The 17,207-nt window shown below is 33.3% G+C and overlaps 1 protein-coding gene across 3 annotated transcripts in view; it reads left to right on the forward strand.

Moving 5' to 3' along the window:
* The window catches only part of IFT43 (intraflagellar transport 43), a 72,839-nt gene that overhangs the window by 25,456 nt on the left and 30,176 nt on the right, over positions 1-17,207 (forward strand). For all 3 annotated transcript variants that reach the window (XM_076495525.1, XM_076495526.1, XM_076495527.1), the window contains 3 exons: positions 7,588-7,667; positions 15,488-15,546; positions 16,606-16,678. In XM_076495525.1, the coding sequence (XP_076351640.1) occupies positions 7,588-7,667; positions 15,488-15,546; positions 16,606-16,678 (212 nt within the window). The remainder of the gene's footprint in view (positions 1-7,587; positions 7,668-15,487; positions 15,547-16,605; positions 16,679-17,207) is intronic.

Genomic DNA, 17,207 nt, shown 5'->3' on the forward strand with positions numbered 1-17,207 from the left:
ATTTTCAGCTGGGAACACCACAGATATATGCATTTGCCACTCACTGAAATGCCAAACTTCCTTCCTTTTGGTTTCCAATTTCTCACTCCTTAGCTTTGGAAATGGTTGCTTTCAGTCAAGATTGGAGAGGTCTTCACCTATGTGCCAACTTTATGATCAGGCTCCTCTTCAAAATAATTTATGTTATCCAGACCACTCATTGTTTTGTTCTGCTGGGTACTTCATATTGGTTATTTCAGATGTGGTTTTACTGCTCTGGCCCTTAATGGAGCAACAATCCCTGCTTTTTCCTCTGTCCTAGTCCTTTGCTGCTACAGCAGTAAGTCTTTGGATTTATAATGCTAAAATGACAAGTTCAATTCCCCTTGGTGGACTCAGCAGTTAGTCTGATGTGGCTTTGCTATAAGAAAATGCACACACTCTTTTGTCCTGAGACAACTGCAGTAAAAAGTATTTCATCTCAATATCACCATATTCCATCTTCATTTGTGGCCTTTGTCCAGTCCTTTACTTCAGCCCATGTATCATCTTTCTTTGACTTTACTATTTGCCCTTTCTTCTTGTCTGTATGCCAGAGGTGTTGATGTTCTTCAGACTTTTGTGTATTCACCATAGCTGCTGACTGTCTTCTACTGTTTCTCACCTCTTTCAGTTTTTACATGGTTGTTTGCTCAGGACTTGTGTACTTCAAATGTTACTCTTTATAGGGCTACCCTGTTGAACACCTTCTGTTCACTCATTTCTGGAAAGCCTTCTCTTCCTCATTTATTTCCCTTTTTTTGTTCCTTTCACCTGGTCCATCTGCCACATTAATTTGTTCTGTTGAACAGGGATCTCAGTGTTGTCCTTCATGCCTTGTCTGGTTTTCCCTTTGAACCCATTGCAGAGATGTCAACTATTTCAAATGACTGAGCGTAATGATTGTAGACAAAGTGTTTTCACAATTTTAGCTCTTTTAGATTTGCCAGAAACAAGACAATCTGAAGAATGAGGCCTCTTTTTTTTTTCCATCTTGTGAATGATCGCATTGGTGTTTCTATGCTGCATAGAAAATGAGAAATACCCATCTACGCGAGCGCTGATTGGCTGACAAGCACTGGTGATGTAACTATGGATTTCCCCACGTACCCAGTATGGAGAAGCATCGCAATCAGACTATTGGTAAACGTCAGAGATACAAATATTTTTTTTATTATTTCAAGCATAAACATGATTATCACATGTAGCCATTTGGACTATGTCTTTTATTTATTATCAAAATTTATTTGTATTTCACTTGAAATTTTCTTTTCAAGCCCTGGGGGAACAATTTATCACTTTATTGTATAGGCCTATATAATAATTTGGGAGTTGCAACAAGTCGTAATATTTGTCTGTATGAGCTTATAGTCATAATGTATACACCAAAATTGTAATGATTACACTCAAATCATAATGGTTGGCATCTCTGCCATTGTAATGTGTTCCTAGTACCATCTCTCTCTTAAGATATATTTCCTCCTTATCCTGGTTTGCAATCATTGTTGTTATGATATTTATGACATTAATGTTTCTTGCATTTTTTTATCATTCCTCGTATGTTATCCTTAATGTGGATTGGGCCATCTTTCCCAGAACATTGGCTGCCTAGTAAGGTCCTTTCTTCCTATTTCCTTACCTTCCATTTCCCACCTTTACTCCTGTTAATATCTGTATTGATTACTTTGCCTAGTTCATTTCCTTCTATATTATTTAATGGTTCACTTTCCTGTCTATTTGTTCCATGCAATTCATGTTTCCTGTGATCTTTCACCTATTACACTCACTGGTTGAGTTTGTCAGCTTGTGACTGATGTGTTCGTGGAAAGTCGAAGTCTGTATAATGTTTCTTTGCACCAATTTCTTCTTACCATGCATTTATATGATACAAAACTAAAATAATAAATAAATAAAAATATATTTAAATCATTTTTTTTTCAATCAGTCAACAAAAATAGTTCCATTTTCTTCATAACAGCCCCTCACAAAAGAAACATTTTTATTCATTATAAGTTTTTTTACCCAGACTTGCTGTCAGCACATACAAACACTTATAGATCAATGTTGATATCAGTATGAAATTTTAGAAGTATGTCTTTTCTTGTAGCAAAGCTATATTGGGCTATCTGCTGTGTCCAGTGAGTTAAAATGAAACCCTAATTTTAGTATGGTAAATCTGAAGACTTACTACTGTCCCACTGGAGGATGAAATTTTAGTATCTGCAAAAAAATGAATAATTTCCATGTAATGTACTTTTGAAAATAAGAATTTTGATATGTTATTTTGTTTAGCTGCTTGAAACCACCAACCTTCAGAGAAGATCATTCTGGTTGGAATGTGGACAACTCCCAGTACATTTATACATACATACATATATATATATATCACTGTTTCATATATAAAGGATTGTCACTTGTGAAATTAATGAGTAATGTACGTGGGGATTTTTGCCCATCCCTACTTACCCATGATTCTTACAGTCAGTGGTCTTTCTGCTTTTCAAAATAGGAAATCACAGACACTTACTCATTGCACTGTCTCCAGTGTGTCATTCTTCTGGATTCTCCAATGCATATTCCTCCCTTTTTCTTCTAGTGGAGAATGAGTCTTTGTCACTTCTGATTCCCATTCTCTGGCACAGTGTGTCCCATGGAGGTTTCCTTCTGTGTGGGGTTTCTACAATAAATTAAATTAAACTTACAGTGCATATGTATGTCTTCAATGGCAGTAGGGAGGGCAGTTGTCATTGTACTTATTGAGAGTCCAATAATATTCTTGATCAAAGGTCCTTTTCTTTGGATGTTTATGTATGGATGGACCACATTTGCCCAAAACCTGTGTATTAAAGTTTCTCCTTGGTTTCTTGTCATCAAGAATAGTTTCATCCTTGTGCTGTTTATGAAAAGTTTGAATGCCATTTGAAGAACATTGTTGCTGTATGACATGATGAATGACTAATCAGCTTTCTCACTGTTTTTGATATAGACATCATATGTGGCTATGATTACAGGTTAAATTCTAACATGGTTTTTAAACAGGTGTGAACAGACTTATGACAGTTCAATCTCTGCCTATTCTCTTGCATTTTGTGCCTCAACTGGTTTCTGCAGATTTCAGTGACATCAGAAATTTATTCTGTACAATGAAACTTGGTGACAATGACAAGTCATTATAATTGTTACTGTATGGCACCTGTAGACTAATGACTCTCTCCAGAGACACATTTTAGACAGTTTTTTCTGGTTGGCTGTTGTGTGTGGGCTTGTTGAAGACTAGAATGTCCAAATTGAAAAGACAGTGATTTCATGGTGGAAAGCATGGGAGTTTTACACTTACAAGGCACAAGTGAAGAATTTTTATTTGTGAGTTAGTGTTCTGCAGTACTTCTGAAACATGTGAGGCATAACAAGACTTTTATGGGTGAAAATGGCCAGATTTTATCTTGTGAAAAGTTATAAATGTAAGGATTTTTTTCTTTTCCATTTTAACTAGTAGTGTTATACTTGTACTAATCATCTATAGAGTGTAATCTAGGATGGAGCAGGTAGGACTATGGTAAAACATATTTTTCAATAAATAAAATTTATAATAGTTCATAATAGGGATCAAAAGGAATTGTACAAAACCATAATAAAACTTTCAGAGAAGAAGAACCATAACAGTAAATATCCAGTTCAAACAACAATTTAAAATCTTTACTGTCAACTGCTGAGGTTGTACACACACAAAAAAAATCCTGCATGTTAGACAGAACAGCCCATTTTCAATTATTAGGTTGTTTAAAAAATAATGGTAGATTTTAAATTTTATCTTTAATAAAAAATAAAAAATTGAAAAGATCCTTTATCAAATAAAATAAGAACCTAGTGAATCTACACACTTTTTCCAACATGAAACAGGATTGTTTATGTCATGATGATGAAACTCTGAAGTCTTAGGACTCAAAAATTCTTTAAAGCCATTTTCTGCTGCTGCTCTGTAGTTGAATCTCTTACTCTGTAAAATGTTGTCAAAATGCTTGTGGTTGTTGGTGGGCGACAGGTCTGGGGAGTAAGGAGATTGAGGCAATGTTTTGTAGTCCAATTTGTTGAGTTTCTGGAGTGTCTTTTGAGTCACATGGCTGAGCATTGTCATAAAGCAAGATTGGTGCTCTTTGATTGATTAGTGCTGGCATTTTTTCACACAACTTTCCATGCATTTCTTTAAGTTCTTAACAGTAAACCTTCACAGTGATATTCTGACCCTGGTTGAGCAAGTTGTAATGGGTAATACCAACTGCAGACCACCATAGAGTGACCATAACCTTCTGTAAGTGCAACTTTGGGAAATGTTTTCAAACCTTGTCACAGTTAAGCCACTGTACAGATTACTTACTGTTGTTGTAAAGGATCCACTTTTCATTGCAGTTGACAATTCAATCAAGAACTAGGTCATTTCTATTGCAAAGAGTCAGCATAGAGTAGAGAACCCACTTTAGATGGTCTAAAATTTTGGAAATGCCAAGATCAAATTCTTGTGCCATTTTGTAAGCAGTTTGTCATGGGTTTCTTTCCACTAATGCTCTCAGTTGATAATTATCAAACAGCAGAAGGGCGATCTCTGCCTTTGTTATCTTCAAGACTCACATCTCCATCATGAAACAGTTGCAACTCTTGCTGTCATGTATGTTTGGAAGTGGTTCTTTTGCCCTGTGCTTGGCTAATATTATGAGTTGTTTGGAAAGCATTATGACAGAGTTTGAATTCATGCAGAAAAATAATGTGCAATTTTTTTTACATCAGTAATTGTAAGGGTCTGAAATATTGGATATAAAGCTTTAGAAAAGAATAAAAGTACTAATGAATAGAAAGAAGATTTAGTTTTTCAATGGTATATATGAAATCATTAAAAAGACAGGTTTCTTATACCTATAAATGACTAAAATTTTCATATAAAAATCTGCCATTATTTTTGAACAACCTAATATTATTCTCATTTTTCTTTTGTCAGCTTGCAACAAAAACGGCTTAATATGTTACACCCAAACAATTTGTAGAATACTAAATAAGGTTGGTTTGTTTTTCTGTATTTTACATATTCTATAAACATCAATTGTAGTATAACAATATTATAATTACCCCTGGAACTTTGCTTTCTTACAAATGGTTTTCCTTTAACAGTCTTGAGTACATGGTGAAACTGAAATTACTAGCCAATAATTAATAGATGATCATTAGATTATTGAAATATCTAGGTTCTTGATGTTTTGTACATTATATAATTGGTATCTTAAGGTAGCAAATCTCTTTATTAAGTATGAATTGAAGGAACAAAAAAATCAATATACATGATATTGGATATTATTACACAAATTCGTATAATAATTATTTTAAAAGACATGAAGGTTTATTTGAAGCAGTGTTATAGATTTATATGTTTGATTTGAAAAGGCTACTTTTCTACTGGTAGAATGTTATATGTGTTTAGTGGAGGTTATGTCTTAGTCTGAGCATATACTTGTCCATTGCTATGCATTATATAAAGAGAATTTGGTTATGCAGAAACTATAAATTCTCACTATACTCTCAAATATATCTTTATGACAATCTTTAGCTGTGGGTTAACATTTCTCATCTTGAACTAATGCAGTCACATAGCTTATAGCTACAGTAAATCATTATGAACAGTATCATTTAGTTACTGATTATGTTTATTGTCATTACAATATTTAACATTAGCTAATATGAAATTATCCTTTGCCCATAATTGCCATGAAAAAAAGCCAGAAAATGAGATACAAAATTGGGAATTTAAAAATCTGCAAGTAGAGATCATGAAAGAGTAAAGAAATAAAGCTGGAGATACTGTAGATAATAATTACTCAAACTACAAATTCCTATTTTGATTATCGAATATGTTTATAAGTTTACAACATGTTAATCTTGTAATAATTATACCTACAATAGTAGGGCAGGTACTAGTTTCTTGGGTAACTACATAAATAATTTGTAAGAATGCTTCATCAGAGTGTCTTTATACAGCAGTGTATCAGATTTTGTTAATTGTAATATACTCTTAACAAATGCTTCATCCTCTACACTCCTTATTAATTACGGGTTCAGACTTTTTTACATAATTAGGTCTGAATTCTGCTTTTCTCTTCTCATGCTTGATTCCAGTAGCCATCATTTGGTATCAGTGTAGTGTTTCACTCAGCCTGAGATATTCTCTAATTCCATTTTTAGTGTTAGTAATCAGTAAAGTATGTTTCAGTGACAAGTACGTATTGAAATTAGATGTTAATTCCAAAAATGTAAAATCGAAAACCACCAGACTTACCTATGAAACACTTTATAACCAGTCTCCCTTCAAAAGATTTAGAGTTTCACATCGTGTCTGCAAAGGAAATCTGGTTTGGGGTTGGAAGGTCAGAGCTAGTGTTTTTTCCTGATGTATCCACATAAACATCTCATGGGAGGATAAATAATTATGGGTAGCTGGGGTTAAATACTTAACCTTTATGGTGTGGTCAACCCTGCCCTTTAACACAGTGCTTCCAAAACTGTGCACTGTGGAATTGTTTGAATTATTAAGTAACTTTTTTAGTATTGTATATTTATTACAAATTTGATACATTTTCTCTTCTATACATAGTATAACGGTAATTTCTGCCTGTTTTAGTCATGGATGTGCTACTATGCCTACCATACAAATTTATATACATGTGTCACAAAAAGGTTTGGAATGTTAAAAGTGTGCTGCTAGCTGAAAAAATTTGAGAAACAGTGTTATAGCAAATTCTCCCAGCTCCAGCCTGTCTAGCTGGTAACACCTGCAAGGGCCCTCTACCCAGGGTTATAGTGAAACTATTGTGGAAACAGGATGGTGGGTATTTTCAGTTGGCAGAAACCTGGTCTTACCAGAGTAATGGCAGTTTAATCTTGCTCTAGACAACTGGGCACTGTAACCTGCAGAAGACATTGCCAGACCACTGCCTGGAATCATCATGATAAAACTTCTGTAGACATACCATGTAACCAATGGAGGAAGCACTGATAAAAGCAGAGACACAGAGAAAACTCTTCATAACCATCAGAGATAGACAACTGAGATTTCTAGGACACATGGCAATAAAGAAAGAACTTGAAAATATGGTAATTACTGGAAAACTAAAGGGTAGAAAATTGTATGAAGACCAAGATTAAACTATGATAGATCAGAAGCATAAGCAAATGGATGGATGTTGGTGTGACTGAGATTTTAAATTCTATAAAACACAAGAACCTATGAGGAACTATGATTGCCAAAATTCAAATTGAATATGTCACCCAGAGAGAGAAAGAGATGATGAAAATAGCACACTGTGTTAATGGTATTCAGAGCTTTAGGTCATATGATTTTGACAGAGTGAGTTTTAATCAACAGGAAGAGACACACTGTGTTTTAGAGGCAAGTATATGCTTGGAATTTCTTTTCCTTTTAAAAGTGTAAAAATCTAGAAGTTTTCCATGCTCAGCCATCTATGTTGTAGTTTTTTTTGTAATTTATTTCTGTTTGTGTGTGCGAGTATTTATTATTTCTCTTTCCAGTTCGATGGCCCTCCTCAACCTCCACCTAGATCGAGGAAGACAGGAGGTTGGGCAGATGATAGTCCTTCTAGCACAGTTAGGTAAGATATAGCAGTCTGGAAATAGGTTAGAATTTCCTTATATAATGCATGTTTACATGATGGTGCTTAACGAATGAATCACATATTTCTGCTCCCACTTATTGCCATTATTTGACTATCAGATTTTCTTTCTCTGACCATTTAAGTATTGATCTGATTTTTTCTTGCTTGCTTCAGTTTTTACACCCCACTCAGTTGCACTTGACAGTATTTATCTTGTTATATTCTCTAACTGTGTCAGTATGCTTCTATCCTGGTAATGTATATTAGCAACTAATTCAGATAATGTTATCACTTTTTTGGACAAAGCATCACTAACATATTTCTCAGTATTACAGTCATTAAGGAGATACTTTGAATGTTATTGTGTCATCTAGTTGAGCTGGTGTTCTGGGTTTCAATTCCCTAGGGTGAATGTGGTAGATGGCTCTTACAAAACAACTTTGTCACAAATTCTGTTCCAGTTAATGCAACAGCAAAGTTTATAAATAACCTATGAAAAATGAAAAGGAGGTCACTTTGGGATAAGTTCCTTTGATTTATTTTTCTTCTTTTGGTTCTTCGAGTGTGTGATGTTTTGGATATTTTCCCAGTTGCTTTTGATTCTGAACCTTACTTGATGACAGAAAGGTTTGGAAGCAAATTTTTAGTTTTTTCTCTGTACACAGATATTTTGGTTTGTGCAGGAAGGTTTACTTCTCAGTTACATGAAGAGACAGTTAGGCCTTGTCTGACATGTCAGATATTTGTGATCTAGCCTACCACTGCCAGGTAGAAGCATTTTTAACTTTCAATTAATACATCTGCTTCTTGAATTTTGGGGCTCTAAGTTGTAATTTGAAGTTCAACTGAATAGTTCAATGTAGTTTGATAAGAAAGATTAAGTCTGTGACCTTAAAACTCTAAAATTCAACATTTTGTTTTCTTTTCACTTCATTTTGTTAGAAGATTTTCAAAATCACCAGGTTCTTTGATGATGAGCTAGATTTATTGTTAGCATGCATGTTGGTCCAGTTTTTGGCTTTTGTATTCCTCCCTGTTGTCCTTCTGTGTGGATTCCTGTACATGGTGAAGGGACCTCCCAGGGAAAATTCTGTTCTTTATGTTTACTTCATCTGGGTTCTAAACATTCACCCATGTGTTTGCCATGCGTGGTGATCCGTAAAAGGGAGGATAAAATTCTGGTGGTTGAGGGGTCCAGTCCTAACACACCACTTTGGCCTTGAATTCCTATAGACAGGTGGCCTTGTGGTGGCCCCCCTTGGGTCAGTCAGCTGGTCCACTTGGGCTAGGGTCAACCAAGTACCACTGCTGGATGTTCTCAACATGTGTTGTGGACATTGTATCTGATGCTGGTGTTTGGGTATAGTACTCACAAAACCATGGTGTTGCTGCAGAGTCCTTGTTTGGCATTGTAATGTGTCCCCACGTAGGGCTCCATGGTGGTTGGGGTCAGTTGGCACTGAAATATTCTTTTCTTTTTATGGATTTTCCAAACAAAAACTTAAATAAAATAGTGAAAAAACAGTTCTTAGGGAAATAGCCATGTCTTGAAGATTCTGAGCAGCAGTATTCAACATCTATAACACCTGTACCTCATTTTCTTATACTACATTCTCTTTCAAACAAACCTTCAGGGCAAGTGTCTTCCTCTTGCATTCAGAAGGGACTAGAGGGACTTGCTGGCTCTCCAAAGCCACTAAAGAAATTTCGATCTGGTGACATATAGGTGGAAACATCCACATCTCAACACAGTGAACTCCTCTTGCATTCAAAGGCGATTGGGGATATACCTAGTAAAGCTACACCTCATGCTCCTTTGAATTCATCACAAGGAGTGATCCTGTTGAGATGGATTTGAAGAACATCCCCGAATCAGAGATTCTTGCTGGTTTCTCCACCCAAGGAGTTTCTACAGTGTGGCATATCTCCACTTGCAAAGATGGAATTACAATGCCAACCAGTGTCCTCATTCTGACATTTACATTGCCACGTCTACCTGCCACCATTAAGGCAGGTTATCCTAATTGCAAGGTATGGCTTTACATTCCAAACTCTCTCAGATGTTTCCAGTGTCAGTGGTTCAGTCACTCGAAGATGTCATGTCGTGGTTCCTTGACATGTGCTTGTTGCTGTGAGATGGATCACGATGCCTATGGCTCTCACCAATCCTACTTTCATTGTTGCCCTAAATGTTTAGAAGGAAAAGAGGTGCAGCATTTGAAAATGATTCATAACATTACTTACCCTGAAACTCAAAAGTTGTTGTCCACCACTTCATCTTGGACATATGCTGCTGCACTTCATTCCACTACTACTGTGGGAATGCAGATGGATCTCTCTGTGCCTCCAAAAGAATCATTTTCAAAACAAATGAAAAGTCTTTTGACCTCCATGGTTAAAAAAGTTGATGAATCAACTTCAACACCCATCTCTGTCCATCACATACATTCCAGTAAATCCCAAGATCCACTTCCTTTGGTTCCGGGTGTGAGAATTTCCTCGGATACATCTTCTTCTCCCACACCAAGGTGCAAAATGATTATTTGTTCACATCCTCAGTTGCTGGAATCCTCTTTCAACAGCAAAGACCTGCTCAGTCAACTCAGGACAGGATTCATGAAGGTCGATAAACCTCCCTCAAATAAAGACAGTAAAGAAAAAAGTGTGGTCATAAACAGAAGGGTTTTTCACCCAATTTGCCTACACATAAATAAAAATGGCCACCTTGATACAATGGAACTGTCGAGGTTTATGTTCTAATCTTGAATGACTTCAAAACACTGATTACTTCCTACCCTTCTGTATGACTTTCCTTTACAGGAAATATTTCTGAAACCTCCCTATACAATTACCTTTTGGTGGTTTTTTTTTACAGAAATGACACTGTGTGATGGACGAGTGCATGGAGGGGTGGCACTGTTGGTTGATCATGTGCCCACCCTGTCTTTGCCACTCGACACACACATGGAGGAAGTATCCATCCATGTTTTCTTCGGTCATACCATCACTGTTTGTTCTCTTACCTGTTATCTGGAGAGTCCTATGATCAATCAGACCTTGATGCTCACTGAACATCTGCCATCTCCCTTTTTAATCCTGGGGGATTTTAATGGACATCATTCCCTCTGGGGAAGTGCTGATATTGATAGGAGAGGTTGCTCCATAGAGCGTATGCTCTCTGATCACAACCTCTCTTTTTCCAGTACCCGTTCTTCTACTTATTTTCATGTATTCTCCCATTTTTTATGGAGGGTTTACAATAATCCACGAGGCAGTGATCATTTTCCTGTAATTTTGAGAGAGGCTGGCTGTGGTTGATGCTACCTGACCTGTGCCCTGTTGGAAGCTGGATCAAGCAAACTAGCCTTCTTTTACTGCTCTCGCAGAACTTAATCCTGCCATCGTCTGTAAGCCATCAATAGAGGACTGTGTGGCAGCAGTGACTGACTGTATTATACAAGCAGCTGCTCAGTGTATTCCTAAAATCTTGACACATTTTCCACGATACCCTCGTCCGTGGTGGAATCCTGTCTGTCATATGGCACAGAAGGCTCAAAAACGGGCCTGGGATACTTTTTGTAGGTATTCCACACTTTTGCACTACATGGCTGCTTTCCAGCAGGCCTGTGCACATGCTTGGTCAACCACCATAAAATATTAGGAAATAAATATAAATTATGGTAATTTCACTAATGCATTTCTCTATGGGTTCAGTCAATTTGACCAACCTTTTAACCACCATTAAAAATTAGGAAATAATTATAAATTTTGCTCTTTTTGTACAAGAATGACCACAAAGTGTAACACAAAAACAGACATTTAACCTAAATAGCTTAAGTCTTATAACCTTATAGAATAATATATATTGTTAACCTTTTCATGCTAACATTAGAGAAGTAGCATTGATAAGGTGGATGTGCACTCATGTTACCATGTTCAAAAATATAAGACTGGCCTTTACCACATGACCTGTCTAAGCTGTGTTATAGTGGACTAGTATTTTTGCAGAATAGTCATATTTCAGTTATAATACATTTAGGATTTATATACATAAATTCTTAAGCTTAAATTTTTTTTTATTTTTTTTTAAACATAGACCAGTAAATTCTGAAGCATAGCAAACAATTATCTCTTCTAAGAAGTTATGATCTTTGTAGTATTTTACTACTTGCCCTAGGTTGATAGGTCTTATCAAATTTCACACGTAAAGGATGTGAAGCAAAATAATTTTAGGTTTTATATATATATTTCAAGTAACCAAAAAAAATAATAGACTACTCTATCAATGATATAGTATTCCACTATAATTAATTAAGCCTAGTAACTATGTTTGGGTCTAAAAATATATATGTGAAATTTTGAGCTTACTAAAAACTTACCTATAGACTTTGTATTTGGACATCACAAACAGATAATTTGAACCAGTGTTGCATTCAACATGATACACAAAAATCAATATTTAGGTGTTTTGTTTTTAATATTTACTTTAAAATTACGAAATTAACTTACATATAATACTAAAATTTGAATTATGATCTACAATTAAATACCAAATTTATAGATGTAATTTCATGAAATAGTCATTCAAAAAAATTTTGAATGCCAGCCAACAAATACAATGTGACATAGTGTTTTAGTCATGACCTTTGTTTATAGGGTTAAACATTTGGAAACCTGTGTCAAAAAAATACATTCTAAACTATAAAGTTATTTTAATTCAAAAATTGAGCAGTAAAATCAAAGGGTTATCAAAGGAAAATTTATTCTGACAGTTTCAGTGATGGAAACATCTACAAGTTTCAAAGCAATCATTGCAAACATGCAACATCACTTACATAGGTTAAAAAGGATGCAACATAAAAATTAGGACCAAGTAACATAATAATAATAATTATCCATTCATATGTTTATTGTAAACACAGCACAGTGAATCAGCATCCACTTAATATTAGCAACTTTAAGTTATTATGTAATGAAAAAAACATCAATAGAAGAAATATAAAAAAAGCATTATTTATTTCTGAACTAAAACCTAATTCAAATCAAAGCACAGGTGTGTCACCTGATATGTTTTCTAAATGTGCAGAATGCTCAATCAGTGTTTCATGTAATAAAAGACAGTTACCTGTAAATGGCTACATCAATGGTTGTATTGTTGGAGTAAAGTTAGAAAAAATAAAAATAATCCCATCAAAAGCTGCATCTGTGTACTATTATTTAACCCTATTGCTACAGGTATCCTTTACTGAGCATGAAAGAAAGCTTTAGTGTCATACATTCAACATTTTATTAAATTAATTTTTGTTTATGTTATACCAATTAGAATAACATAAATTCTTAGCCAATAATCCATACTTTAATAGTACATGTTTTAAGTTCTTAATTCTACAAGGCATTATATATAAAATTCCTGAATTTCCCCAATTATGACATAGATAAAACATCATAGATGTCATCATCCCTTTTTTATCCACTACCCCTTGAAAAATACAAAATTGAACATAAATTACTCTATAAAATCTTGATTGCTCAGATAAACCACATTTATTATGGTCTTCATCTTTGCTTGGTTATAGAGCTATTTAATAGAAAATCAGATCCTACCTGCCATATCTTCTTTTTTATAATTCTTTAATTGTTCTCCCATATTACCTATAACCAATATAAACTCAAAGTTTTCAGCTATCAAATGATGTATAATGTTATGTTCTGAATGGTTAAATGTAATTTTCACTAAGGGTACTACATTGTTCACATGAGAAAGTTAATGACTAACTTGAAAAGCCAAAATAATTTTGAGAGGTAAGTGAATTTGCTTACTTTATGCATGCTATTAGTCTATATTGTTTAGAGCAGTATTTAATTAAATGAAAAATTATTAATTGCAATACTATGAATAGTATGAAAAATTAAGGGTAACTCTCTCCAACAACCAAGAGCAAGATAAAAAGATTTGATAAGTGTTTTATTTCCTTTTTTTATATTTATTCTTTATGTATAATTATAAAACTAAACTGTAAAATAAGGATATTTTAAGTTAGTTAAGATTAGATTAAGTAAAATAAATAATAATAATAATATAATAAAAATGTTTTGCAAACCAAATCCATGAGATGCATATACCAATTGTAGTAGTTCATGGATAATGTAATTAAGTAGCATAACATAAGCTGCAGTGTCCCAATTGATTTACAGCTTTTAATGGCATGGACAATTGTTAGTCATAGTTCAAAGGGCAATAAAACAATAAAATTTAATTATGAGTAAATGTATACTGTTACAAATGTAGCTTCATATTACAGTATGAAGTCATTCTAGAAAATAAAAAAGGGCAAGTAAGTTGTTTTTTTTTGTTACAAGGTCAGTCAAATTAACCAATCCTCTTTTGAGTTAGGGTAGAGAAAATAACAGATAAACTATGAAGTTTCACTGAAAAAACTCAAAAACATTTGAAATGTATTTAGGAGGTCTTAGAGATTACACAAAGAAAGTTTGAGATTTTTAATTTTAAGATAAAAATTACTTTACACATGGACTATTCTAAACAAGTACTCAATATATTCATGGAAAAATTTCTATTTTATTAAAGGTACTTCACTAAAATGTGTGACTTTTTTGTATGTTAAATATTAACTGAAGTGCTGACAAATTTTGTGAAGATATTCATATTGTATTGAAAGTTACATGTGGAAGTGTGTTGAGTAGCTTTCTGTTTAATGTTATAATAATTTCTCATATTGTATTGAAAGTTACATGTGGAAGTGTGTTGAGTAGCTTTCTGTTTAATGTTATAATAATTTCTCATATTGTATTGAAAGTTACATGTGGAAGTGTGTTGAGTAGCTTTCTGTTTAATGTTATAATAATTTCTCATATTGTATTGAAAGTTACATGTGGAAGTGTGTTGAGTAGCTTTCTGTTTAATGTTATAATAATTTCTCATATTGTATTGAAAGTTACATGTGGAAGTGTGTTGAGTAGCTTTCTGTTTAATGTTATAATAATTTCTCATATTGTATTGAAAGTTACATGTGGAAGTGTGTTGAGTAGCTTTCTGTTTAATGTTATAATAATTTCTCATTTCCAGTGCAGTACTACTGGAAACAAGAATGATACGTGTAAAGAAGTTAGAAATGTATTATTTTTCAAAAAAGAAAACTGGTTAAGAAAAATTACAATAAGTGTTAATAGTGTAAAATAAAAGTGAGGTTTGAAGATTGATTACAAAAAGGAATTTTAGATATAATGAAAAATAACCACCCAATAGAAATTCCACCCAATAGGGAGCTGTTTGTGCTAGTAATTAGTAATTGGAGTATTCATACCTCACTGTAAAATGTTTAACATTTTCTAAAAAAGGTATTTGTTGCAGGGAAGCACTGCATTGGAAAAGTGTTTGGGTTGTTCTCTTTGGTCATGCTTTACTCTTTATATTGAATAATTTTGACACGTGTTGCGTATTACTGATAAAAAACTTTAATGTTTTTATACATTAAAAGTGTATTTTTATTTAAAAAATACATTTTTAAAGAACTCCAGTTTAGTACTGCATTTAAAATTACATCATTGAAGATATAGTCAAGTCCTCATGTACAGTCCTTTGAAAAGTTATGTTTTTGTTGTGAGGACAGTACTTTTATTTAAAACTGTGTTCTGTTATAAAGAAATTATTATTGCACATACTATAGTTATTTTTCTAATTGTTTGAAGCCTGGATTATCCAGAGTGAAATATTTTATGGATTTTTGTTTATGGTGTGAGTTTATATTATAAAATCTACAACAAGCATTAAATGTTCTTTTTTTTTTTTATTGCAGAGAAACGACAAAGTCACCTAAACATGAAACAGTTTTAGACAAAGAAGATTCAGATTCAGGTGGAACAGTACTCTCTTCTTTTTTTTACATCCATATCAGTAATTTTATTAGTGTTAGGGTAACATATAATTTATATAAATAATGTTTGTAACAATAAATAATTTTAAGCAAGGTTAATTAGCCCTAATTATCTCAAGTTTGAGAAGGAAATGATTAGTACACAAAGTTACATTATAATACACTATGTAAAGGTTTTAATTAATTTGTTACCTCTCTCACACAACAGATAAAAAACTCCTTATGTTTTTTCATATTAGGTTTTTGAATATAAAGATATTACAGTCTGTCATGCACTAATATTTCTTGGCACTTTTGTAATGTTCAATGATAGAAAGAATAATTATTTTATACACAATTATCAGGTCCAGAATGGCCAGGTGGTTAGGGTGCTTAACTTGCAATCTGAGGGTTTTGGGTTTGAATTCCCATCACACCAAATGTTTTCACTTTTAACTGTGTGGGCATAATGTAATTGTCAATCCCAATGTTCATTGGTAAAAGAGTAGCCCAAAAGTTGGTGGTGGGTGGTGATGACTATCTACCTTCCCTCTAGTCTTACACTGCTAAATTAGAGACAGCTAGCACGGATACCCCTTGTGTGGCTTTCCACAAAATTTAAAACCAACAAACACCGTTTTAAAAGTGAGGCTCTTTTTAGTTTCAAAATTACAATAAAATGTAAATATAACTTGCTGTACAGGATAATAATTAGTAAAAAAAATAAAATGTTGTTTAATGCTGTAGATTAACTTCCTTTCCTCTAGTCTTCCATTTCAAAATTAGGGATGGTTATGCTTTGATAGCCCTTGTGTAACTTTGTACCAAACTTAATAAGTCATATTTGTTGTTGAACTGAGCCATATGCAAGAGTATTTCACTTATTAGAACTATTAGTAAGTTTTCAGTAAATTAAGCTAAAAGATCATGTGAAAGTAAATACACGTGTTTTGTTGTTTTCAGATAATTGTTAAATCATAACAATTTAATTAATTAGATTCTTGTTTGTATAATTTGCTAAAGCATATATTATTGTACCTACTTATATTTGTTTTCCCCAGAGTTACCCACAATTCCTGATCTTGATGAAGTTAGAGAAGAAGATTTTACTTCAGAAGTTGCTCAGGCACCAAGGTAAGAAAGGCTTTTACTGTAGAAAAATGTTATTATATTTAAAAAAAGTTTTTTGTATGTAGAAAGTAACAATAACTGGTGAGAAAAAAAACTGTATTATGAAATAAACAGATATATTGAAATGGTTTAATGAATACTGTTAAGGTTTGACTTCATTTCAAGACTTGTTTTTGTCTTTCAGAAATATTTACCTAAATTTTTATGTGTTTGAGTTGTATACTTACCATTTGACCTGTTGTTAAAATTGATGAATAATTTTACAATCAAAATATATAAATTTTATTATAAATCTCTCGTCTTTATATAACTAATACACTGTTGTACAAACAAAGATTTATAAATTTATACTGATACTATTTTCATTCTTTTAATCTTGCCTGAAGCAAAGAGCATAACTCTTAAGACTTGGCATTTGTGTGTTAAACATTATATCAGTTTCGGACAAAAATTACTTTCAAGATTTGCAGTACATTTTTGTACCAAAAGTTTTTTTTTTTTTTTATCGATGACACTTCATCGTATTTTCTTT

The sequence above is a fragment of the Tachypleus tridentatus genome, chromosome 3, assembly GCF_004210375.1.
Source record: "Tachypleus tridentatus isolate NWPU-2018 chromosome 3, ASM421037v1, whole genome shotgun sequence".
NCBI classification, from domain to species: Eukaryota; Metazoa; Arthropoda; class Merostomata; order Xiphosura; family Limulidae; genus Tachypleus; species Tachypleus tridentatus.